The 26,310-nt window shown below is 33.4% G+C and overlaps 3 protein-coding genes across 4 annotated transcripts; 2 read left to right on the forward strand and 1 right to left on the reverse strand.

Moving 5' to 3' along the window:
- Positions 1-12,423: 12,423 nt before the first annotated feature.
- LOC108484385 (uncharacterized) lies at positions 12,424-15,856 on the reverse strand. 2 transcript variants are annotated; one of them, XM_017788157.2, is made up of 6 exons: positions 15,415-15,856; positions 14,403-14,537; positions 14,221-14,296; positions 13,894-13,988; positions 13,030-13,197; positions 12,424-12,923 (listed from the first exon to the last, which is right to left on the reverse strand). In XM_017788157.2, exons 1-6 carry the CDS (start codon positions 15,743-15,745, stop codon positions 12,763-12,765), a joined length of 966 nt encoding a protein of 321 aa, XP_017643646.1. In that variant the 5' UTR covers positions 15,746-15,856; the 3' UTR covers positions 12,424-12,762. The 2 variants fall into 2 exon arrangements, with proteins under 2 accessions (XP_017643646.1, XP_017643645.1); XM_017788156.2 differs by having other exon boundaries at positions 12,424-12,926.
- Positions 15,857-16,071: 215 nt separating this feature from the next.
- LOC108484245 (uncharacterized) lies at positions 16,072-18,065 on the forward strand. Its single transcript, XM_017787962.2, has 3 exons — positions 16,072-16,376; positions 16,859-17,138; positions 17,250-18,065. The coding sequence occupies exons 1-3, from the start codon at positions 16,311-16,313 to the stop codon at positions 17,723-17,725; spliced, it is 822 nt and encodes a 273-aa protein (XP_017643451.1). The 5' UTR covers positions 16,072-16,310; the 3' UTR covers positions 17,726-18,065.
- A 1,137-nt stretch (positions 18,066-19,202) lies between these two features.
- On the forward strand, positions 19,203-26,301 carry LOC108486284 (vacuolar protein sorting-associated protein 35B-like). Its single transcript, XM_053027888.1, is given in 24 exon segments — positions 19,203-19,567; positions 19,664-19,760; positions 19,870-19,993; positions 20,248-20,360; positions 20,363-20,432; positions 20,849-20,936; positions 21,125-21,146; positions 21,149-21,180; positions 21,285-21,374; positions 21,470-21,592; positions 21,950-22,024; positions 22,096-22,155; positions 22,422-22,538; positions 22,677-22,916; positions 22,995-23,057; positions 23,527-23,616; positions 23,886-23,975; positions 24,315-24,404; positions 24,531-24,599; positions 25,119-25,199; positions 25,297-25,404; positions 25,487-25,590; positions 25,741-25,854; positions 25,950-26,301. Coding segments are annotated over 24 exon segments (2,352 nt in total). The 5' UTR covers positions 19,203-19,474; the 3' UTR covers positions 26,149-26,301.
- Positions 26,302-26,310: the final 9 nt, after the last annotated feature.

Raw genomic sequence — 26,310 nt, forward strand, 5'->3', positions numbered from 1 at the left:
GCTAGACGCGTGGCAAGATCTTATAGGGTTAACTCAAGCGAAATAACAGGTGGCCAGCCGTTAGATGATAATATTCGAGCCTGCTATGCCACGCCAATGCTTGATGCCGACATTGTTGGGCCGTTTGGGCTGATGAAGCTTCTAACCCTCAATAGTCACCTGGCTGCTAATTGGAGATTTGAACCTGGAGACTTAATTGGGCCACCGATTTTAATATTATTCATTTAATGAATGTGTAATTATATTTTCTTCTAAATATAAAGAATTTTAATTTCATCCTAATTATTTATGCTGATAGTAAAACATGTGATTTTATTGTTACATAATTTATATTTTTAAAATATTAATTATTATAAAAATTATTAATATGATGAAAATAATTTTTAAATAAGTAACAAATATTAAAATCAAATCATCATATGTATTATTTAGTTTAAAAACACAGTTGATAATACGATTACTGATAAATATCATATGCAATTTTATCTAATTGTTTTAACGTATATTTGGTTGGTTATTCCATCTTTAATGTTTAACCTATGCTCTTTATCATTATTCGTTGGTTTTTGATCGAATTCTTTATCGTCTGAATTTAAATATGCATCATTAATATTATTAAAATCTCTTTATTTTATGTACTTTTCAAAATATAAATCATCTCAATTTCACCTATGATTTAAGTTGCGAAATATACTACATGCTAGTACGATCCAACCTTCTTTTTTATATATTATAATCATGGGATGTTAATATGGGAAATATTTTTTTAAAACGGTAAATGTCTTATTAATCATATTTCAAAGCATTGAATGTATCAATTTAAAGAGTCTATGAATTGTCTATTGTTCTTTTATTTGGAAACATTCTCTCAAATGGTATCATATTCTACAATATGGTGCAAGAAAACCTATTGTATTTAGGTTCACAGATCAAATAATTTATAACTTTAATTATAAAAATTTATTTTGAATAAAGACTTATGTTATATCTCTCATTGCGGTACGTAAATTAAGTAAAATAAATAAATTTTATAATATATAACTTTTATAAATAAGCTTTTATAAATTGTCCAATAACTTTCATAACATTTCTTATAAATTTTTATAAATAATTTTAAAAGTTATATTTTATAAATAAATTATGATAAAAAACTATAAGACATTTTCTTATGAATAAGTATATCACTATTATTGTAACGCCTTACCCGAGACCGTTGCGAGTCGAGCACAAGGCACTACTAAACTTATTTGAGCACTTAACCAAATTTAGATAATTTATATAATACTTTTCAGACAAGCTGTCCAACTGTGTCATAGTTGCTAAATAATTCATATCTCAAGTTATAAAACTCGAAATCCAAATCCTTAAATTTTTTCTGAATTTCTACTCATATATCTACTTACCAATTTTTTTCTAGAATTTTTGGTCAAGCCAATTAGTACAGTTTATTATTTAAAATCTCCCCTGTTTCAGGGTTTGACTACTCTGACCTTTGTGTATTACGAATCAGATATCTCTCTGTACAGAGCTTCAATGACTATGCCGTTTGTCTCTAATAAAACTAGACTCAATAAGGAATCTGTAAATATAAAGTATGACTTCTAATTATCTTTGTAAAATTTATGGTGAATTTCCAAAGTCAGAATAGGGGATCCAGAAATCGCTCTGGCCCTGTTTCAGAAAAATTTAAACATCTCATAAAATATAGCTCATATACCTGTTTTGCTTTTTCCATATGAAAATAAACTCATCAAGATTCGATTCCATAATTTATTCATTATTTAATTCCATTTCTACTATTTTTAGTGATTTTTCAAAGTCAAACTACTACTACTTACCGAAAACTGTTTTAGTACAAATATTGTTAACTAGTTTATAACATCTTTACTTCAATTCATTCAAACTCTATACATGCCATATAAATCTTTAAACATAAAACAAAACTACCGAATTGATCTGAATAGTGTGCCCTGTTGTGTTGATCCGATCTACCCACTTCACTTCAAGTCAATCTACATAAAAATATTAAACACACACAAGTAAGCTTATTGAAGCTTAGTAAGCTCATAGGCATATAAACACAAATCATATCAAATATCGTACACAATCATATATCTATTAGTTTAACTATTTCATCCTCCAAATCATAATTTCATTAATAACTCATTGGAATAATTTCCATATGGCAACTCACAATTTAACTCCCTTAGGCCCATTTCTCATTTACTTCATTGTCAAATTAGGGAACAATAAGGGAATTGAGTGCTTCATTATCACATTGCCATAGTAAACTATGGACTTTCACATTGATACGCATCACACACCGAAGCCATAGCCTTTCCATGGTCTTACACGGTTCACATATCATACCGAAGCCATATCCTGACATGGTCTTATACTAATCACATTATCACATTATACCGATGCCATAGCCCATTATGGTCTTATACTGAGTCACATTATCACATTGCACCGATGCCATAGCCCAGCTATGGTCTTAAACGGAGCACTTATCACATATTTTTCGTCAATTCATCGTGTCACGAATAGAAGCACTCAAATCCATTGTTCCTACTAATTTGTACTTTTAGTTACACATTATTTATTAGTTAATGCAAATTGATAGTATTCATCAACAATAAAATACTTTAACAATCATAAGATTTTCATAACAAAACATTGAACTTTGCCATATGAACTTACCTGGACTAATTTGTAAAAGTCGAGAAATTGTGGACTATTCTTGAATTTTCTCCTTTCCACGATTCATTCGTTTTCTTGATCTATAATTATAAAATCATTCCTTCATTAGCATCCATTTCAATTCTATTTCACTTCACAATTTATGCTGTTCAAATTTCGAAATTGCACTTTTACCCTAAAATTTACAATTTTCACAATTTAGTCCCTTCTCAATTCACCCATCAATTGAACTAATTTTTCTCAATTAACACTTTATTTTATCATTATAAACTATTTCAAAACCTTTTATATTCTTAATTTCAACAGAAACCTTCAATTCACAACTTTTTCACAATTAGGTCCTAAATATCATTTCCTATCAAAATCACTTAATAAAACCACCTTAATATAAAATTAGAACTTAAATTTCATAATAATTCATCATAAAATTCCCTTATCCATCCAGGGTAACTTCCAATTTCACCCATAAAATCAAAAACTAATGAGTTCTACAAGTGGACCTAATTGTAAAAGTCATAAAAACATAAAATTATCAAGAAAAGTAAGAATTAAACTCACGTGATGTAAAATATGAAAACCAGCTTTCTCCAGACCTTCTATGGCGTTTTAGCTGAGAAAATATGAAGAAATGTCTAGATTTTTCAATTACATCATTATTTAACTATTAACTTTTATGCTATTTCCAATTTTGCCCCTTGTTCACATTGTTTTCTTGCTTATTTCATACCCAAACCGTCCAGCCATTAACCTTTGGGTCTAATTGCTCTTTAAATCCATCTTTTTAAATACTTAAGCTATTTACTCACAATTTAACAAATTTTGCGCTATTTTCAATTTAGTCCTTTTTAATTAATTAGCCATCCAAACGTTAAAATTTTCTAACGGAACTTTAATACTAACTCAATGACACTCCATAAATATTTATAAAAATATTTATAGCTCGATTTTCAACTTTGAGGTCTCGATACCTCATTTTTGACCCGCTTTGACCTAATAAATTCTTTTAATTCACTAATTTCACCATTTCACAAATTCTTCTAAATTCTTACTTGACTCATAAATATTAAATTACTATCTTGTTCAATCTTATTTGTCGAATTTAGTGATCTCAAATCACCATTTCCGACACCACCGAAAATTAGGTAGTTATAACTCTCCCCTTTAAAAATTTCGTCCTCGAAATTTGTTACCCAAAACAGATTTGGATATTGTGATCTCATTGACTCCTCTGTTTCCCAGGTTGCCTCCTCCAATCCATGTCGATGCCATAACACTTTTACTAACGGTACTCGTTTATTCCGTAGTTCTTTAACTTCCCGAGCTAATACTTTCACTGGTTCCTCCGAATAAGTCACATGTGAAGGGTCTGATCTATATCGTCTCAACATAGATACATGAAATACATTATGGATCTTCTCAAGTTCTGGAGGCAAGGCCAATCTATAAGCTACCGGACCGATCCTCTCAATGATTTCGTATGGTCCGATAAATCGTGGACTAAGCTTTCCTTTTCTACCAAACCGTAAAACTTTCTTCCACGGAGAAACTTTCAAGAACACACGATCACCCACATTGAACTCTATATCTCTTCTTTTCAAGTCTGATACGACTTTTGACGATCGGAAGCGACTTTCAAACTTTCCCGAATAATCTGAACTTTCTCTTTAGTTTCCGAATTAAATCCACTCCACTAATTTCGATTCACTTAATTCGACCAATACAACGGGTTCTGCACTTCCTTCCATACGAGCTTCAAACGGTGCCATTTTGATACTAGCTTGATAACTGTTATTATAAGCAAATTCACTAAAGGTAAGTACCTTTCCCACCGCCATCGAACTCGAGTATACAACACCTTAACATATCTTCCAAAATCAATCACTCGCTCGATTGTCCATCATCGAGGGTGAAAAGTCATACTAAATTTTAACTTAGTACCTAAAGCTTCCTGTAGTTTATTCCAAAATCTCAAGTAAACCTCGGATCTCGATCGAAATAATTGATGTCGGCACCCATGTAATCTCACAATTTCGACACATATAATTCCGCTAACTTATCAAGTGAAAAATCTGCTACGACCGGAATAAAATGCGCCGATTTAGTTAATCATCTACTATCACCCAAATCGAATCTTTTTCTTCTGAGTCACCGGCAATCCGATACAAAATCCATCGTCACATGTTCCCACTTCCATTCGGAATCATTACGGGTTGTAACAAACCCAGAGGCACTTGATGTTCACTTTTACCGCTGATGATTAAACATTTTGCCACAAATTCACAAATTTCCGTTTCATACCAGCCACCAATACATTTTTTCAAATCACAATACATCTTCGTACTACCGGATGAATCGAGTACATACTACTATGAGCCTCGATAAGATATCCTTCTTCAATTCTAGATTATTCGGGACACAAATTCTATTACGATGGTATAACATACCACTATTATCAATAGAGTAATCTAAGTTCAAATTATCCCGAACCATTTGTCGTTTCAACACCAACTTCGGATCTTCATCTTGCAATTCTGAATTCGTTGAAAGAATCTGGTTTTGTCTTTAATTCAACTAATATAGAACCATTTTCATTAATGCACAAATGAGCATTTAACGCTCAAGAGCAAATAATGATGATTTCACTAAGTGCATCTCGCCACTACATTTGCCTTACCCGGATGATAATCAATGATAAGATCGTAATCTTTCAACAGACTCTAACCATCGCCTGCCTCAAATTCAGCTTTTCGAGACATTAAATATTTCAAACTTTTATGGTCTCAGATACACATAACATTTCTCTCCATATAGGTAGTGTCTCCAAATTTTTAAAGCAAATACTATGGCAACTAACTCAAGATCATGTGTAGGTAGTTCCTCTCATGTGGTTTCAACTGTAGAAGCATATGCTACAACTTTTCCTGACTGCATCAATACACAACCTAAACCATTCAGAGACGCATCACTATATACTACATATGGCACACCTGATTCAGGCTGAGTTAACACCGGAGCCTCTGTCAACATTTTCTTTAATTGATCAAAACTTTGTTGGCACTCATCAGACCATACAAACTCAACATTCTTCTGTAATAATTTAGTTATCGGTGAAGCAATCAGTGAAAAATCTTTCACAAATCGACGATAGTAACCAGCTAATCCAAGGAAACTTCGCACTTCCGTAACATTCTTTGGAGTTTTCCAATTAATCACCGCTGACACCTTACTCGGATCTACCCGTATACCATCAACTGACACAATGTGACCCAAGAATCCCACTTCATGAAGCCAAAATTCACATTTACTAAATTTTGCATATAACCGTTTTCCCTTAATATCGTAGTACAATTCTCAAGTCTTGAGCATGCTCGGATTCGTCTTTGAATAGATCAAGATATCGTCAATAAACACAACCACAAATCTATCTAGGTAAGATGGAAAATTCGATTCATTAAATCCATAAAAGCAAGCAGGAGCATTTGTCAAACCGAATGGCATAACTAAGAACTCATAATGACCATACCGAGTTCTAAAAGCTGTTTTCGGTACATCACATTCCTTTACCTTTAACTGATAATACCCAGATCTGAGATCTATTTTTGAAAACACTGTAGCATCCTTAAACTGATCGAATAAATCATCAACACGAGGCAAAGGATATTTATTTTTAATTGTTACCTTATTCAGCTGCTTGTAATTTATGCACAGCCTCAATGAACCATCCTTTTTTTTCACAAATAAGACAGGTGCACCCCACGGCGACATACTCGGTCTGATAAACCCTTTGTCTAATAGCTCTTGCAACTGCGTTTTTAACTCTCTTAATTCTGCTGGAGCCATTCTATACGGTGTCACCGATATGGGAGCTGTTCCCGGAAGCACATCTATCACGAACTCAACTTCTCTATCGGGTGGTAACCCTGGTAATTCTTCAGAAAATACATCCATGAATTCATTTACAATAGATAGTTGCTCTAACTTTGATTCAGAACTTCGAGTATCAAGAATATAGGCTAAATAAGCCTCATTTCCTTTACACAACAATTTCTGAGCAGACATAAAGGAAATCATTCTAACCATGTCATCCAAATTTCTAGACTCAACCAAAATAATGTCTCTGTTTGACATTTCAAGCTAATTCGCTTTTCTCGACAATTCACTATTGCGTCATGTTTCATTAACCATCCATGCCCAAGATAACATCAAATTCCGAAAGGGTAGCAACATCAAATCAATGGGAAATCACGACCTTAACTTTCAAAGAGATGTTATGACATATTAAATTAACTACCACACTTTGACCTAACGGATTTGTAACTTGTACATCATAATCGTGAGGCTCAACAAATAAGTTCTTTTCAGATGCTAACATAGTGCAAATATATGAATGAGTAGACCTGTGGTCTATTAAAGCATACACAGGAACATCATAAAGATAGAAAGTACCAGAATTACATCCGAGTGTTGCTTCTTCTCTCGCTCGAATGGCATAAGTACGAGCAGAGCCCTAACTTCGATCGGCTAGTAGTATCTTTCATACCGAACGAGTAGCCCTCAGTAGCCTTCGCTTTCGACTGAGCGTCTTCCTTTTGAGGAAGAATTTTCGGTTTCTCCCTCTGTTCCACTTCTTCTACTTGTAATTGGGGACAATTACGAATAAAGTGATCAGTGGCCCCACATTTATAACAAGCCCCTAATTTACTTCTACATTCACCGGGGTGACTTCTTCCACAATGTTGACACTTGGGCCTTTGGGTATTTTGTACACTACCCACACTAACAAAGCAGTCTGTCGGATGCTTTGTAATCGATTGTCTTGGCCTACTTTTTCCGATCTTTCCGGTAATCAAGTGGCTCGATTGAATTCCTCTTTAGATTTCTTCATTGGTAAAGCGAAAATGACTTAGATGCACTTCTTTTGAAAGATTCTTTACTTCTTCTATCTCGTTACATCTTTTATTATATACTTCTTCAAGCTTCGAGCACGATCCGATAGAACAACAAATTCTCGTATCTCAATGCCCCTATCATCATTTTAATCTCATCATTAAGCCCTTCTTCAAATCGATACACATTTCTTCTTCATGGTACTATATCTCGAGCATATTTGCTCGGATAAACAAATTCTCTTTCATATTCACCACCGACTTGTTTCCTGTCATAAGTCGAGAAATTCTCTTTTCTTCTTATCCGGATATCTTCTACCGACATATTTCTTCTTAAATTCATTTTGAAAAAATTCCCAAGTGATCTTCTCAAATTTACAACAGCTTCTATTGTTTCCCACCGTTATAAGCTTCTTCTTTCAATAATGACACGGCACATATTAAGTAATCATCTGGTGAGCACGCCATTTGCTTAAAACCCTAATTATACTTTGTAACCAATATTCACTTTAACGGGTCATCGTCTGTTCTTCCCGAAATTCTTCACCCCATGTTTTCGAGCTTTTCAAATGGAGAACGTTTGCCAGATTCAGTTGTCGGAGGAGGTGGAGGAGCAACCGGGGGTACTACAGATGTTGAGATAGTGGGAGGAGGTTGTGGAGTCTGATTTCTTTCTCGCACATTCTCATTATACCACCGATTCATGAATCCATAAATCATATTTTTAAGTTCTTGTTCTCGCATCAATGAAATCGAGCTTCACTACTTGTTCCTTGTTCGAGATTTGTACTCGCTATTAACTTCTTCTTGCTCGGTTTGTTCGGTCTATCGACATCTTTTCAAATCAAGATAATCTATAATAAAACAAGGATTAGATCGGATCATACACAAGACACTATCACGATTTATATGGCATGTAATTCTAGACACTTTTCACATCATACATATTCCGAGAATCGGCTAAACCGAAGTTCTGATACCAATAAATGTAACGCCTCTTACCCGAAACCGTTGCCGGAGTCGAGCACAAGGCACTACTAAACTTATTTGAGCACTTAACCAAATTTAGATAATTTATATAATACTTTTCAGACAAGCTGTCCAACTGTGTCATAGTTGCTAAATAATTCATATCTCAAGTTATAAAACTCGAAATCCAAATCTGTAAATTTTCTCTGAATTTATACTCATATATCTACTTACCAATTTTTTTCTAGAATTTTTGGTCAAGCCAATTAGTACAGTTTATTATTTAAAATCTCCCCTGTTTTAGGGTTTGACTACTCTGACCTTTGTGTATTACGAATCAGATATCTCTTTGTACAGAGCTTCAATGACTATGCCGTTTGTCTCTAATAAAACTAGACTCAAGAAGGAATCTGTACATATAAAGTATGACTTCTAATTATCTTTGTAAAATTTATGGTGAATTTCCAAAGTCAGAATAGGGGATCCAGAAATCGCTCTGGCCCTGTTTCACAAAAATTTAAACATCTCATAAAATATAGCTCATATACCTGTTTTGCTTCTTCCATATGAAAATAAACTCATCAAGATTCGATTCCATAATTTATTCATTATTTAATTCCATTTTACTATTTTTAGTGATTTTTCAAAGTCAAACTACTGCTACTTACCAAAACTGTTTTAGTACAAATATTGTTAACTAGTTTATAACATCTTTACTTCAATTCATTCAAACTCTATACATGCCATATAAATCTTTAAACATAAAACAAAAACTACCGAATTGATCTGAATAGTGTGCCTGTTGTGTTGATCCGATCTACCCACTTCACTTCAAGTCAATCTACATAAAATATTAAACACACACAAGTAAGCTTATTGAAGCTTAGTAAGCTCATAGGCATATAAACACAAATCATATCAAATATCGTACACAATCATATATCTATTAGTTTAACTATTTCATCCTCCAAATCATAATTTCATTAATAACTCATTGGAATAATTTCCATATGGCAACTCACAATTTAACTCCCTTAGGCCCATTTCTCATTTACTTCATTGTCAAATTAGGGAACAATAAGGAATTGAGTGCTTCATTATCACATTGCCATAGTAAACTATGGACTTTCACATTGATACGCATCACACACGAAGCCATAGCCTTGCCATGGTCTTACACGGTTCACATATCATACCGAAGCCATATCCTGCATATGGTCTTATACTAATCACATTATCACATTATACCGATGCCATAGCCCAGCTATGGTCTTATACGGAGTCACATTATCACATTGCACCGATGCCATAGCCCAGCTATGGTCTTAAACGGGCGCACTTATCACATATTTTTCGTCAATTCATCAGGGTCACAGAATAGAAGCACTCAAATCCATTGTTCCTACTAATTTGTACTTTTAGTTACACATTATTTATTAGTTAATGCAAATTGATAGTATTCATCAACAATAAAATACTTTAACAATCATAAGATTTTCATAACAAAACATTGAACTTTGCCATATGAACTTACCTGGACTAATTTGTAAAAGTCGAGAAATTGTGGACTATTCTTGAATTTTCTCCTTTCCACGATTCATTCGTTTTCTTGATCTATAATTATAAAATCATTCCTTCATTAGCATCCATTTCAATTCTATTTCACTTCACAATTTATGCTGTTCAAATTTCGAAATTGCACTTTTACCCTAAAATTTACAATTTTCACAATTTAGTCCCTTCTCAATTCACCCATCAATTGAACTAATTTTTCTCAATTAACACTTTATTTTATCATTATAAACTATTTCAAAACCTTTTATATTCTTAATTTCAACAGAAACCTTCAATTCACAACTTTTTCACAATTAGGTCCTAAATATCATTTCCTATCAAAATCACTTAATAAAACCACCTTAATATAAAATTAGAACTTAAATTTCATAATAATTCATCATAAAATTCCCTTATCCATCCAGGGTAACTTCCAATTTCACCCATAAAATCAAAAACTAATGAGTTCTACAAGTGGACCTAATTGTAAAAGTCATAAAAACATAAAAATTATCAAGAAAAGTAAGAATTAAACTCACGTGATGTAAAATATGAAAAACCAGCTTTCTCCAGACCTTCTATGGCGTTTTAGCTGAGAAAATATGAAGAAATGTCTAGATTTTTCAATTACATCATTATTTAACTATTAACTTTTATGCTATTTCCAATTTTGCCCCTTGTTCACATTGTTTTCTTGCTTATTTCATACCCAAACCGTCCAGCCATTAACCTTTGGGTCTAATTGCTCTTTAAATCCATCTTTTTAAATACTTAAGCTATTTACTCACAATTTAACAAATTTTGCACTATTTTCAATTTAGTCCTTTTAATTAATTAGCCATCCAAACGTTAAAATTTTCTAACGGAACTTTAATACTAACTCAATGACACTCCATAAATATTTATAAAAATATTTATAGCTCGATTTTCAACTTTGAGGTCTCGATACCTCATTTTTGACCCGTTTGACCTAATAAATTCTTTTAATTCACTAATTTCACCATTTCACAAATTCTTCTAAATTCTTACTTGACTCATAAATATTAAATTACTATCTTGTTCAATCTTATTTGTCGAATTTAGTGATCTCAAATCACCATTTCCGACACCACTTGAAAATTAGGCCGTTACAATTATAAATATAATATTGACACATAAATATACTTTTATAACATGTAAATTATTTTTTCATTCTAAAATAATATTTTTTGTTATAACTTTATAAAACATACAAAATATTTTCATAATATATTTTTAAGATTAAAATATAATTTTTTGTCATAATCATTTCAAACATGCATATGTGTTCATGCTTATCATTTAATTTTTATAAAATATATACAAATAATTTTTTTAAAATTAAATTGAGTGTAATTACTCAAATTATGTTATAATAATAATTTTTACAATTAGATTTTTATAAAATATATACAATTAAATTTTTACCATCACATAGCTTCCTAAAAATTGAAAAATATAATTAAGGTGCTCCAATTACATTCAAGTGAGTGAGATTCACAAATTACGATAACTATTCAAATATGTCATCACAATTACAAATAATTACACCCAAATTTTGCTTTCCTAACATGGTTAAATTCAATTAAAATATTTTTATTTTTTAATTATTTGTGATGATTTTTTGGTTCTTGATTTATTTCATAGTAAATTTTTTTAAATTTTATTTTATAAAATAAGATTTGTTTTATGGGTTTTCATGTTAATTGATAATGTTTTATAGTATTAATATTTCTAAAGAAATAACGTTTCAAGTAAATAAAAATAACCAAATAAATTTTATTTATTATTTTTGAAAACAAATTAAATAGTAACAATATTAAAATAATATTTAATTTATAAAAAAGTTTTTAAATAAAATATAGTTTAATGTCGTTCGCCATTGTAACCAAAGTGAACCAAATATTGTTCATATGTTACGGTTTAAACCGATTTTAGATTTTTTTTTAAAATTTTTTCTGGGCCTTATTATTTTATATTTTTCAAAAAAATTAAACTACAATAATAACTAAATTAATATTTTTAAATTATCGAATTTTAACTTTATAAATACTTAAACTAAATCTTAAATATTGCCTATCCTTATAAATACCATGTATTGAATAATAATTGATAAGCCCCAAAAAGATACGAACCTAATATCTAAATAAAACTTTTAAGGATCTCTCAATCTTTTAAATAGGGTACGATCCTCAATTCAGATATGAAACAAATTTAAAATTCATGATCAATATGTACCCACTTAATGGATCTACATAACACAAAAATTCCCAGTGAAAAACCAAAAAACAACTAGGGTAAAATGCTCGCATTTTATTTGATATTTCACCAGTCACCACCAAAAAGCCACATAATTACGCAAAATAACAATCGTTCTAGGAGATAGACAAGAGGTACGAACATGAACTACAGTAGGAAATTCTGGTTTTTAGTTAGAGCTGTTTATGAGAACTGTAAAATTAACCATACAGCACCAATTTTTTAATAATATAGAAGTAATCTTAAGCCGAGTCACACTCTTGCCTATGCAATGGGAAGTTTCACTTTCTAGCATTATTATTTTCAAACACTCTACTCACAAATTTGGGTTGATTGTGCTGGGACTTCTATTCTAGCACCCAAAATTGTTCTCTTACTCCTTAATTCTAGCAGACTCTCCCACAGCATTTTCCATCCGACCATACCATTCACCGATACGTGTATGTTCCACCATATCTTTACCGGATGTTAGATATCGGATAGGCCTTAGAACACCAAAAACAGCAAGGTCGGCCAAATTGGGTTTTGAACCACCTGCTAATAGAGATTACACTGAGATGTTAATGGTTCGTGAATAAAACATTTCATATATTTTGCCAAAAACACACTAGACTGCATATCACTGTTAACTAAAACACACCAAGATAATGCCGGCCGTTCAAAGCATCCACCCACGTTTCAGCAGCTTCATACAAGGCTGCTCTCTCATCAGTAATGTTGTGCTTCTTCTTCAGTTTCTTTGAGACAAAATACATAGCTGCTGCCCCAGCATACTTTGCTACCAACCTCTCTGTGAAACTGAAATTGCCTACATTTATCAGAAAACAACATAAATTAAAGATGAATAGCAGAACACCATCCTTTCTCTCATGATTTTAAAAGTTTTTAGAGCAAGATGCACAAAAAAAATATTACGTTCCCTACAATTTAAACAAATAATAGTACAAGTAATCGACTAAAGAGAACCCACTACCCAGCATGACCGACATTGACAAGAAAAAATATTTATTTAAAATAGTAGAAAACAACATGATGCTAAATGAGGTTCAAATACCAAAACCTGCAAAGCAAAGCATTGCCCATCAATCTCAACAACAACCATGAATTAACAAAGTGCTGACTTCATTCCAAGTTAATTATAAACCTAGAGTCAATAACACCAAACTGCCGATAGCTGTAAATATCCTTCCATCCATTCCACATAGTTAATCTTTATTCCCAGCAACTAAAATTTGTGTAACAACAACCATGAATTAACAAAGTGCTGACTTCATTCAAAATTAATTATAAACCTAGAGTCAATAACACCAAACTGCCGATAGCTGTAAATATCCTTCCATCCATTCCACATAGTTAATCTTTATTCCCAGCAACTAAAATTTGTGAAAGATATAAAATAACACTTACAACCAAAAATGGTAGCACAAATATAAAAGTCTAATATATCTTCCATCTATATTAAATACAAATAAATCTTTGAATGTAGAGGAAAAGTTTATCTTACCATGAGTGGTGATATAATCAAATGATTCAAGTGCCTCAGAAGTACTTCGATATATATTTGGTGATAAAACATGCACCAAGTGATTATCCACCCACCTACATTATAGTATCACCATAAATTATAATGAAAGCCTGACTCCATATTGATGGTAAATCAACAATGATGAGAAAATTCTTCAAAATAGGAGTAACATGAATTTTGTCTAAAAATTTGATAGATTCTTCCTCTCACAAATAATTGGCAATCTTCACAGAAGTCCTCTGAATAAAACAGTAGCAACTTTTGTAATCTAATATGATAAACAATCAGAGATGTATGGGAACATACTCACGCCATTTCTTCTCTTCACCATCACGAATGGAGCTATCGGGGTTGATCCTATGAAAAAGCTTATCTATTATATCTGGAACACAAATAAAGAATGCTAATGTTAACTTATAAGGTGAAAATATATGTAACTATCAAAACACAGTAGACAATTGATTGAGACTCGAGAGAGAGCAAATAACCAGAAGAATCAACCATCTGTTCACCGTCAACTTTAAGTATAGGCACCTTCTTATAATCAGACCACTTTATCTCCTTTTTGCTGATGGGATTGACTTCCACAATTTTATATGGAATGCTATAATAATCCAAAAATGCTGTAATAAAGAACAATAGGTTCAATCAAATGAATTACAGAAAAAAAATTTGAAGGGAAATAAAATAACTCAAATAAATTGTGCAGAAAAAGGAAAGGAAAGAAAGAAAAAAAGAGGGGCAGTTAATAAAATGTTGGGGATCAAATGAAAATTAAATTCACTTCACTTCATTTCAGCATGAGTTTATGGTAAACCATTACAGTGTCTGACTAATAAATAATCACGTGCAAAATGGATGGCCTGTCACTCTTTAAGATTCTGAACAAAGCAAAACACATATTCCACCGATTACAAGAAACTTAAGAAGTTCATTTATTCCTAAACAACATAACAAAATCACACCTATTGATATGCTTTAGTTCCAAGACTTCATACCAACTAAGCTATTTGATCAACACCACAATTCAGTATGTTATCACTATCTCAACTGTCTAGATCCCTTTACAATCATCAATCAAATAAAGCTTTATATATTCATCAGAAAAGAAAAGGGAAATGAAAAGAAAAACGAAGTTAAAACCCAAGTCGTCTAGCGATCCTTTTTCTCACACTCAAATTTTACAAGGCATGTTGATAAAATAAGCCTGAAACTATGAAAATGTGTCATTTTAGATATTACGGCCAATTAAACCGTCAAAATAGTTAGAAAGCTTAACAAAAGGATATGACCATAATTACACAATTTGTATAATTCAAAATAAAAAAGCTAACTTTATGTTCATGCTTATTTTAAACTGAAGTCCACCCTCCATTTTTTGAACTTATTCTTCACAAGAAACTCATTTCTATTAAGAAATCAAAGGAAAAAAAAAAATCCAGGAAACGAGGATAATATCTTAATGTGGGATTCGCTCCGAGACACAGTGATTTTATTTACCTTTAACCTTGTTACAAAAAGGGCAAGCTTCATACTGGTAGAGAACGACTTCCTTGGGAAGGAACTTTTCAGAGCGAGGCTTCTCCTTAGCAAGAGCATCTTGAGCCATAGAAGATGCTGCCACAGAAAACAACATAGTCCCCGCAACCCTGCGCACGAGGGAAGGACGCGAGAGCCCTAATCGATCAGCGAGTTTCTGCGAGAAAATATGAGAATTTGACGATGAAGAAGAGCATGTACTCATCAACGCCGCTTGAGCCAGCCGTTTCTCAACGGCGCCGCCACAGGTTAAGGCTCTGCCGACAGTAGCGAGTCCGTTGACTCTTCTCATGGTTGCAAATCTAAATTGCGATGTCGATGTATGTTCTAGTTTCCAGAACTTCTCGAATTTCCCCTGTTCTTAGTTAAACACTTAAACCACTAAGGTTTAGGGTTTAAGTTTGGTCTACGTGGCATTTGCTATGTCCACGAAATAAAACGACATCGCTTGATGATACTAAAGACTAAAACGAAAAGTCAATTCCAAATTGAATACGTGACTGAAATTGGATTACCAAAACGACCAAATAGAACATTAAAAATTTCAACGAAGAGGCTTGTAATGCAGGCCAAGCGGGGAGGGTATCATCGGTCGATCACTAATTTTTCACACTATATATAGCCGTCCTCTTTTCTCATGTTTTAAGAGATTTCAAAAACCTCAGCCGTCAGTCAAAAAAAAAAAAACCCTAGCCGTAGTTCTCTTGGTTTTTAGGTTTCTTTCTAGAAGGGAGAGTTCTGTAAGAGATCTATTATTTTTTAGTTCATAAGTTTTTTCGTATACTGAACAATCTTTTGTTACTGATTCATAAATTTCTCGTGGAAGTTCTTGGGATTTCGAAAAGAAAAATCCGATAATGTCTCGGTGCTTTCCTTACCCGCCCCCAGGATATTTAAGGCAGGGGTTTGCCGAATCCATTAAGGTTCGTTGAGCAAAAGTATTTGGTTTTCACTTCTGTTGCTCAACTGCATGCTTCTGTGGTAGTTGAATATGATTTGGGTTTGTGGTTTTTTTTTTTTCAATTGGAATAAGTTAAGTTATATTAAAGGAATCGCTTGACTGACTGTTGTTACTCTGTAATTATGAATTAGAAAGATTTGTACAAATAGCACTTCCAGGTGTCTAAATAAATTTGTAGATAAGTCTGAATCCTTGGATTTGATTTTGATTTATTTATATGGATGTGATTGAAAATCTCCGTAATTTTATACTCTTTTAACTGGGACGAGAGTTTATTACTTGTGGGCCCTGTTTGTCCAGCGTGTTTGAATTCAATTTCTGATTGATCTCTGATAGAACGCTATATCAATTTAAAAATTCCCAAACTTTCAAGGTTAAAAATCATGATTCTTTGGTCATCCGTTGCCCCGTCATCTAAATTTCTTACTGTGTTGTGCAATAAAGCTCGAGAATGAGAAGGTACCGTCCAAAACAGAACAGAAAACACACAAGAGAAGTGAGAAGAAGCAGAAAAAGAAGGAAAGAGAAAGAAAGGATAAAACGCATGGTCTCGCCAAGAAATTTAAGCATGATGATTCCCTAAATGTCTATAAATATGACCAATTGGAGAATAGTGATCTTACCGAAGAACATGGGCCACCTGTTTGCTACACATCTGATGGCAGCCAAAACAGCAACAAGAGGAAAAGGGAAACTTTATTCTCTAGTGAATGCAGGGTTAATGGTAAGTTTTTTTCATTGATTAATCAGAGAGGTTCTACTTGCTTATTGGTTTGTTAGAGGAATATATGTACAGGTATTTGGGATTTTAATTGTTATATTTTTCAATGAACAGGTAATGCCGTAAAGATATGGTTTACCTTGAAAAAGCCTTGTCAATCTGCTGCATCTCTTAGTGAAGAAACAGTCTCTACCTCTGTGAGGTCGGATTCCACTCAAGAGCAATGTTCATCTCGGAGTATAAAAGCTAATAGAGTTACTCATGTGCCTGAACAAAATCTATGGCACAATGATGAAAGGAGATCACAAATTCCCTCTTCCGAAACTTCAGTGCGTGACAGTGAGATGCAGAATGCTGCATTTCCATATGAAAGCTTGATCGAGGGTTGGATGCCACCTCTCGTTGAGCTAAGTGATGACAACGGTGATAACTGGCTTTTTAAGGTCAAGCAGCAAGGACAAACGGCCGCTAAAACATCTAAAGTTGACAGTGGTGTTACTACTTGTTGTGGTTGTGCAACTTCATGGCCAAGTGCTCAGTTTGTTTCGGAGGCTGATACTTATGCACTGCCTTATACCATTCCATTTTGATTGTTATAGCAATCTGACAACAGCACTTAGTGGAGGGGTAGTTTTTTCCTCCTCCACAATGAGCGACCCTAATTGTTTTAATCAGTTTCATAAAGTTGTATTGAAGAGCAGAGAGCCGGGATTGGGCTACAATCCCGACCTGTGACACAATTTTGTTTGTTGGCCAAACACTAACATGTATCATTTTATAAAATTTCTAATTGGAAACAGAATTTCCACCGAAGATACTCTCTGCTTTCTTTTCTGACATTTGAATTGTATATGTTTCGTGTTTATTTTAATAAGGTTAGTAAATCTCAATTTGATTAAAAAGTTAATAAATTTAAATTTCTGAGTTAAACTATTTGTATTTGAATGATTTGACTTGTGTTGAATTTTATAATTTGAATAATTTGAATAATAATTAGTATAAATATTTTTTGGTTTTTGTTAATTTTAAAAATAAGTAAATTGGTAGTAATTTTTAAAATTTAAAATATTTATAAAAATATTAAATTATGAATTTTTAAAAATATAAAAATTCCTAAAGATTTATTTTTAAAATTTTAAAATAATAATTTATTTAATTTTTATCTAAAATATTTTAAAATATATTCAGAATTCAGTGTGTTCTAACATTAAAATAATTATTTTTATTTGATATGTTTAATTTTTTTAACTTAATTCAAACAATTTTACTTGATTCGACTCAATTTTAATTCTATTTCACTTGATTTGAAAAAATTAAATTGAATTATAATAATATAATAGGAGTCGTGAACTAGATTAATTTGTTACAAAGAAAATTTTGGCATTGTTTACCTTTACATAAAGTGTTTTCCTTTTCTCTTTTCATTTTTCTAAATATAAAATGTCAATTTTAGACTATGTTAATAATTATATATCTAAAATAAATATTATAAAAGATGGAATTTTTTCTCGAGAAGTAAATTCATTAAACAAGCTATGTATTTCTTATTGATTTCATTTTATAACTAATTTTCTGTTGCACACATAATAATAAATAATATTAAAATTTATATTGTAAAAATATAAACCTTCAGATCTTTGGGTTTCTATTCATGGATGTTAATAGAGACATTAAGGTGGGTGATTCAAAGTTTTGAGAGTAGAGGGATGAGTAATGCCAGATGCTGAAGAAGTATCATTTTTAATCCGCTACATGAGGGAAATTTAATCCGTATTTGGTTGCGTAATTCTTGAATGTAAGAATTTTCTACATGAGCGTGAGAACATTAAAATCTAATGCCTCCAAAATTCAAACAAAGAAGCTTGTAAGTTTGCTAAAATGTTCTGTATTTTGATTACATTAAGATTTGAGATGTTCAACCATATTATGTTTCTTGATTAGTGATTAATAAAATATGTTGATTTTTTTAAAAGGAAATTATCAAATTGAAGTACTCATTTTTCTAATACGATCTTGAAACAGTTTACAAAATAATTGAAAATTTTAACATAGTCCCGCTAACAAAGACGTATCAACAGCCAGATGTCTTTCCGAAAAGCCCATTGTTATTGGTCTAGGGCTTAACTCAACTGGGCTCCAATCGGTTATTTCCCCCTCAGTGCCTTGAATCTTCAACCGGTCACTCGGGGAAGTAATTAACTTAGTCTGAAAGGAATCAACCCTTGGTTTTTTCTTCTCTTTTTCGCTCAAGTAAGAAGACCGAGCGGACGTTGGTCACGCTCGCGTTGAAGGTCTCGAGCAACTATACCGGAGGAGGAAGAGAGAGTCAGGGGGATAGAATGTTGTTAATCGGAGCAGAGGACGAAGAGAAATGGCTGGCGGAAGGGATCGCTGGTATTCAGCACAACGCTTTTTACTTGCATCGAGCTTTGGTATCTCCTAAATTTCACTGTCTCAACTTGAATTTGAGCTCATCATGATCTCCAATCCTCTTCCATTGGTACTAACTTGGATCTATCTTATTTCAGGATTCCAATAATCTTAGAGATGCTCTCAAGTACTCGGCTCAGATGTTATCAGAGCTCCGGACCTCCAAACTCTCTCCTCAAAAATATTACGAACTTTGTAATTCTACTTTTTCCTTTCTTTTTTTTTCTTTTGATTGATGCAGTTGAGTGTGTTTGAATTTTCAGTCTGTTTATGTAATTTTATGTATTTGCTATTGGGATTCCAGATATGCGAGCTTTTGATGAATTGAGGATATTGGAGATGTTCTTCAAAGATGAAAGCAAACACGGTGTCTCTGTGGTTGATCTGTATGAGCTAGTTCAACATGCTGGCAATATTTTGCCTAGATTGTAAGTGATTATTCGTATAATATATATATCATTTCCAAATTTTTGGCATTTCAAGGCATGCATTTCCATTCTTTGTAGCTACAATTTTTTCCCGTAACTGTAGTACCCTTACACTAAAATTGGACTCTAGTTCTTATATGGAAGAAACTTTGACATTCTGGTTCATATAATTAAGCTCCAAATAGTTAAATTGTCTTATGAATATGGCTATTCTCAGATGTTAGACCTCCATTGTCATTTTGGAAATCTATCAGGTATCTCCTATGCACGGTAGGATCTGTCTATATCAAATCTAAGGAGGCTCCTGCCAAGGAACTTCTTCAAGATCTTGTGGAAATGTGTCATGGAGTTCAACATCCCATACGTGGACTTTTTTAAGGAGTTACCTTGCTCAAATCAGTCGAGACAAGTTACTAGATATTGGTTCTGATTATGAGGGGTGAGATCTCTTGATTAGCTTTTCTTTTCCTTCCTCTCGAAATGAGTTTCATTTCATAAGATGACTGATTCATTGTCTTTGTCTTTGCTGATGGGAATTGATATTTCAATGTTGTTGAACCACTTCCCAAGATATTGTGGTCCTTGTTCATTATTTTCTCCTTTCAGTATTTTGGCTGCTTTTTTACATTAGATGGCTGAAATTCATATTTCTCTATTCAAAACTTTGAAGACAATGAACTAGTTAAATGTAGCTTTTGCACTATTCCATTGTTTGAACTCTGTTAACACTTAGAAACCTGTTTTGTTTTGGCTGTCTTTTGGGCCAAGGAATATATGTTGTATCTCTATGGTAGTGCTGTATTTGCTTCAAAGACAATTAACCACTTGCCAGGACATGATTATGTCTTCCTGCAGAGATGCTGAAACTGTGATGGATGCTGTGGAATTTATACTGGAAAATTTCACCGAGATGAATAAACTTTGGGTGCGAATGCAGCTCGAGGTTTGTTGAATGTCTGTTATCAAGCTTTTTTCAAATATGCAATGCACCAAAGTACATGCATGCCTAGAAGTGAAAATATATCATGAGAGCATAAATTTTGGCCATGCAGGTGTCATGGTGCTTGTGATTCATTCATACTCTTTGGTCATCCTGAGTTGAAGACTTCAATTCCAATTTCTGGTCTGCAGGGACCTGGTAGAGTTAGAGAGAAGCGGAAAAAGAAAGGAGCGCACTTCAAGAACTTGTAATATCAATAATCTAAAATTTTCAATTGGCTAAACTCTGCATCAGTGTGCTTGATGCACATTCGAGGGGAATTCATGCTTCTGTATTGAACTTTCTCATTAGGTAGGAAAAAATCTCCATGTTCTCAGTCAGATAGAAGGGGTGGACCTTGAGATTTACAAAGAAACAGTTCTTCCAAGAGTCTTAGAGCAGGTAATTTTACTTCTTTTTCCTCTGTTTTTTTTCTCTCTTTAATATAAAATTGAGAGGTCCGTAGCATTAAAGGATTTTATCTGGTTATTTTGCAGGTTGTAAATTGCAAAGATGATCTTTCCCAATATTATTTGATGGATTGCATAATTCAGGTGTTCCCTGATGAGTATCACTTGCAGACTCTTGAGATGTTATTGGCAGCTTTCCCCCAGGTCCAGGTGGGTAATGGAAATGATCTTATTTTAACTTGTGCCTTGCCCTTCCCACTAGGCCACCTATCCTAACATCTCTCAACACAATTTATCTTATGTGCTGGATAACCTGATTGTTTCCATAGGAGTTCCCACTATTGTTTTTCTAACAAGACCTATGTACCTAAACTTTCCCCATGGCCTATAAAGTGAGCATTCATTGTAGAGTAGCCTGGTAGGGACTGGGTCTCTTAGTGTGTGACCTCCTCCTGTATGGGAGGATCTTGTTCATTAGAACCATTTTGGCTTTCATTTTGTTTTATAGTCTTTTTTATTATGAGGCACTAAGCTTGATGAATACATTTTTCTTCTTTTATATCACAGCCAACAGTTGACATCAAGACAGTTTTGTCTCGACTAATGGACAGACTGTCAAAGTATGCTGCTTCAAGTGCTGATGTAAGTTATCGGTATAACAACTTTTACTCTTCCTGCATTTGCAAGTTGCTGACAGACCTTTTCTACATCAGGTATTAACTGAATTTCTACAAGTTGAAGCCTTCACTAAATTGAGCAATGCAATTGAGAAGGTAAAACAACTATTATTCTCACCCTGAAGTTGCATAGTACCTTGAAACTTATTCCAATGTTATAAAGGAATGATTCTGTTAAAGAATGTAAATGCTTTGACATAATGAAGTCAGATGGTGGCCCCCTGAACTTAACTGCGGATGTTGACTCCTATCTTGCCCCTTTTTCATTTGCCTACCAGTAAACACATTCCTTTATTTTAATGCATTTAATGTGGAATAGTGAGTCATTTTCTGCTAGCTGATTGGGTATGATTCAATGGCAGGTCATAGAAATGCAGGTAGACATGCCTGCTGTTGGAGCTATAACTTTGTACGTCTCTCTTCTTACCTTTACTCTTCGTGTTCATCCTGATCGGCTTGATTATGTGGATCAAGTACTGGTATGTTTCATCTGGGGATCTGTTTAAAAATTTTCTCCTTTAGTGCTGTACTTCAGCCATGCTATTTTTCAGCATTTGGGAACAATGAACATGTCAGAGTAATATTGGTCATTGTTTATTGTCGGTCATTTGTTACAGGGAGCCTGTGTTAAGAAGCTGTCGAGCATACCAAAACTTGAAGATAGATGGGCAACAAAACAATTGGTTGCTCTTTTGAGTGCTCCATTGGAGAAATACAATGATACAGTAACAGCCTTGACACTTTCTAATTATCCACGAGTAATGGACCATCTTGATAATGGAACAAATAAAGTCATGGCAATGGTTATCATTGAAAGCATTATGAAGAATAATACATGCATATCAACTGCGGACAAGGCATGCCTCTTTATTCTTCTCTGTTTCTCTCCTTGTATCAAGTTCTTTTCTTGAAGAAAGTAACATTGCTTTTTGTAGGTTGAGGTGTTGTTTGAATTAATAAAGGGACTCATTAAGGACCTGGATGGTGCTACGGATGAGGTGCATACTGAAACTATAAATTTCCTGATATTCTATTAAGATTGAAATATTTGAATTATATAACTTCTATTACTCTGTTTCCAGATCCATATTCAATTATTTCTTTCCTCTCTTGCTTATTTTGTGTGTCATGTTTTTGAGAATGTGAATAAGTTTCTATTACTCTGTTTCCAGATCCATATTCAATTATTTCTTTCCTCTCTTGCTTATTTGTGTGTCATGTTTTTTGAGAATGTGAATAAGTTTCTATTACTCTGTTTCCAGATCCATATTCAATTATTTCTTTCCTCTCTTGCTTATTTGTGTGTCATGTTTTTTGAGAATTCTATTACTCTGTTTCCAGATCCATATTCAATTATTTCTTTCCTCTCTTGCTTATCTGTGTGTCATGTTTTTTGAGAATGTGAATAAGTTATCAACTTATGGTTCTTCTTTCTTATTCTCTTCATGTGTTACGTATCTGCCATAGCTTGATGAAGAGGATTTCAAAGATGAGCAAAATTCTGTTGCTAAGCTAATTCACATGCTATATAATAATGAACCGGAGGAAATGTTGAAGGTATGCTTTTCTAATATTTCTTTTTATGCTAATTTCTGTGACATTTTTCAGAACAATATGTAAGTGGATATTCTTGAGGGATAGAAAAATGGGAACTTCACCATCTTCTTTGAGTTAGGTTTAATGCCTGTTCATTTCCCATAGAACATCACCGCTGTACCATAGTTAGGATAATGTTATGTTTAATTACAGTGTTTTCATTTACCTTGTTTATAACCAATTCAAAACCTTTATCCCCTGAATGATTATTATAATTGACTTCCTTTCAGATTATATGTATTGTTTGGAAGCATACCATGGCTGGGGGACCAAAACGCCTACCCTTTACAGTTCCTTCACTTGTTTTTTCTGCACTTCGGGTAGGTTTCTTCCTTTTCCATATTGTTATGTTCCTATGTCTCATCTTATTTCTATCTACAACGAGGAAGTATTAAATGCTTATTGATAAAATTCTAAAAGACTATACATGCAGGCAGTTGGTTTTTGGAGCATAATCATTGTATTTGTTCTTAGATCCTTCCCTCTCATTCCCCCACCCCCTTTCCACAACTAAAGATCTGGTGTGATTTATATATGTAGTAGTTCAGGTTTTATTGAAACTGAAGGCCAAAAGGGAAGGAAAAAATTATATATATATATAACACTTGATAATATTGGTAGTGAACATAATTCAGACATATTGTGGTGCTTGTGTGCAGTTGGTTAGGCAAATGCAAGGTCAGGAGGGAGACATAGTGGGAGAAGAAGTGCCAGCAACACCAAAGAAAATTTTTCAGCTCTTGAGTCAGGTTTCTTTGCAGTTTAGGGATTTATCATTGTTTATGCTGTGGTCATATTCTCCCCCCTCTCCCCACAAAAAAAAAAAAACACCTATATTATCCTGCAAAAAATCACTCTAAGAACTCTTCCTTCAGATGATTGAAGCACTTTCAGCTGTTCCATCACCTGAACTTGCTTTAAGGTTGTACCTACAATGTGCTAAGGTAATCTTCGTTCCTTTTTTTTTTTATTCTTTTAATGAAGATATAATCTTGGGTCTTGATTATACAACTATAGCAAAAAAATCATTCATTAAATAATTAATTGAATCTCAAGAATTCCTTTGTATAATAATAAATTTTGATTACATTTTAAGAGCAACAACATGCCTTTTTTTCTAATTGGTATTGGGGCAATGACACACAGAGATTTACAATGCCTGCTTGTAAGGAGTACGAAATATCTGATGTAAGCTGGTGCATACAAGAAGAATCAGCTTTACATGTGACAAGGTTTAGGGTCATGGTTGATATTTCTTGTTTTAGGGTCTTGTTTTAGGGTGTTGTCATTTCTAATCTCCCCTCATAATGGCTTAAATTTGATGGTATTCTATCATTATGATAATGGCAATTCATGCATCATGAACAGTATTGCAGAATCTTTAGTTTTGTATGAAAACCTTAAACTTTAGTTTGAACCTTCTAACCTCTATTTTGTCCTGTCTTTTTCCTGGTATCTCTCAGGCAGCTAATGGCTGTGATCTTGAGTATGTTGCTTATGAATTTTTCACTCAAGTGTTTGTATTGTACGAAGAAGAAATTGCGGTAATTTCAGTCTCATCAGCTAATGTTTCAATAAAAGAGCCATGAAATTATTCACATTCTTGTCTTCTAATTTCTGTCGAGTGTTTGTTGCTCTTAGAACTCCAAAGCCCAAGTGACTGCAATTCATCTGATAATTGGGGCTCTACAGAGGATGAATGTATTTAATGTCGAGAACCGAGATACTTTGACACACAAGACCACAGGAGTAATAATGCTTACCTCTTCTCCGATCATTGTGCTTTATTGATCTGTTTATACCAAATTTAATTATGTGCTACTTTGGTCAGTATTCAGCTCGACTATTGAAGAAGCCCGATCAGTGCAGAGCCGTTTACGCATGTTCACATCTTTTTTGGGTTGATGGTCAGGACGGCATTAGGGATGGGGAGAGGTTTGACCTGAAAACTTACCCTGATTTAGCTTGAAAACATTATTCTTTCAGCATGTCCACACTAACCCTTCAGGTTTATTTATTATCCTTTTTAATAAACAATAAATTCCTTTCAATAGTTAGAACTAAAAACTTTAAGGGAGGTTGCAGGGTCCTGCTGTGCCTAAAGCGAGCATTGAGGATCGCAAATGCTGCTCAACAGATGGCTAGTATTGCACGAGATAGCAGTGGGCCACTCACGCTCTTTGTTGAGATATTGAACAAGTCAGTGCTTAGAGCTGTACAAGATCGAACCTTTCTGATACCAAATAGCTTAATCTTTACAATATAAACATGTATTTTGGTGGAACTTGGTTCAGGTACCTCTATTACTTTGAAAAAGGAAATAAACAAATCACCGCTGCTGCGATCCAACACCTGATAGAATTAATCAATACAGAGATGCAGAGTGATTCTGCAACCTCAGATGCTTTCCTTGCCAGTACCTTGCGTTACATTCAATTCCAGAAACAAAGAGGAGGTGTAATGGGTGCCAAATTTGAATCCATTAAATTGTAAGTAAATTTTTGGGAATGTAAAGAATTATCGTTGTGAGGAGCGGCAACCATGTTGTTTAGTTTTGCATAGTTGATGGTTGAAGTTGGAGAGTATTTTGATTTTACTATCGAACTAAACGCCTAATGAAATGGTCTTTATTCTCGAGTTCTGTTACTTGTTTCC

This window comes from Gossypium arboreum, chromosome 5 (assembly GCF_025698485.1).
Source record: "Gossypium arboreum isolate Shixiya-1 chromosome 5, ASM2569848v2, whole genome shotgun sequence".
In the NCBI taxonomy this organism is placed as follows: domain Eukaryota; kingdom Viridiplantae; phylum Streptophyta; class Magnoliopsida; order Malvales; family Malvaceae; genus Gossypium; species Gossypium arboreum.

What these genes read in the sequence shown, in the direction of transcription:
- LOC108484385 (XM_017788156.2), bottom strand. Translation starts at nt 15,745, where the DNA reads ATGAGAAGAGTCAACGGACTCGCTACTGTCGGCAGAGCCTTAACCTGT. An exon ending in GAAGAGAAGAAATGGCGTGA is followed by an intron (nt 13,989 to 14,220) that starts GTATGTTCCCAT and finishes ACTATAATGTAG; the next exon opens with GTGGGTGGATAATCACTTGG. An exon ending in TGATTATATCACCACTCATG is followed by an intron (nt 13,198 to 13,893) that starts GTAAGATAAACT and finishes TGATAAATGTAG; the next exon opens with GCAATTTCAGTTTCACAGAG.
- LOC108484245 (XM_017787962.2), top strand. Translation starts at nt 16,311, where the DNA reads ATGTCTCGGTGCTTTCCTTACCCGCCCCCAGGATATTTAAGGCAGGGG. An exon ending in GGTTTGCCGAATCCATTAAG is followed by an intron (nt 16,377 to 16,858) that starts GTTCGTTGAGCA and finishes TGTGCAATAAAG; the next exon opens with CTCGAGAATGAGAAGGTACC. An exon ending in TAGTGAATGCAGGGTTAATG is followed by an intron (nt 17,139 to 17,249) that starts GTAAGTTTTTTT and finishes TTCAATGAACAG; the next exon opens with GTAATGCCGTAAAGATATGG.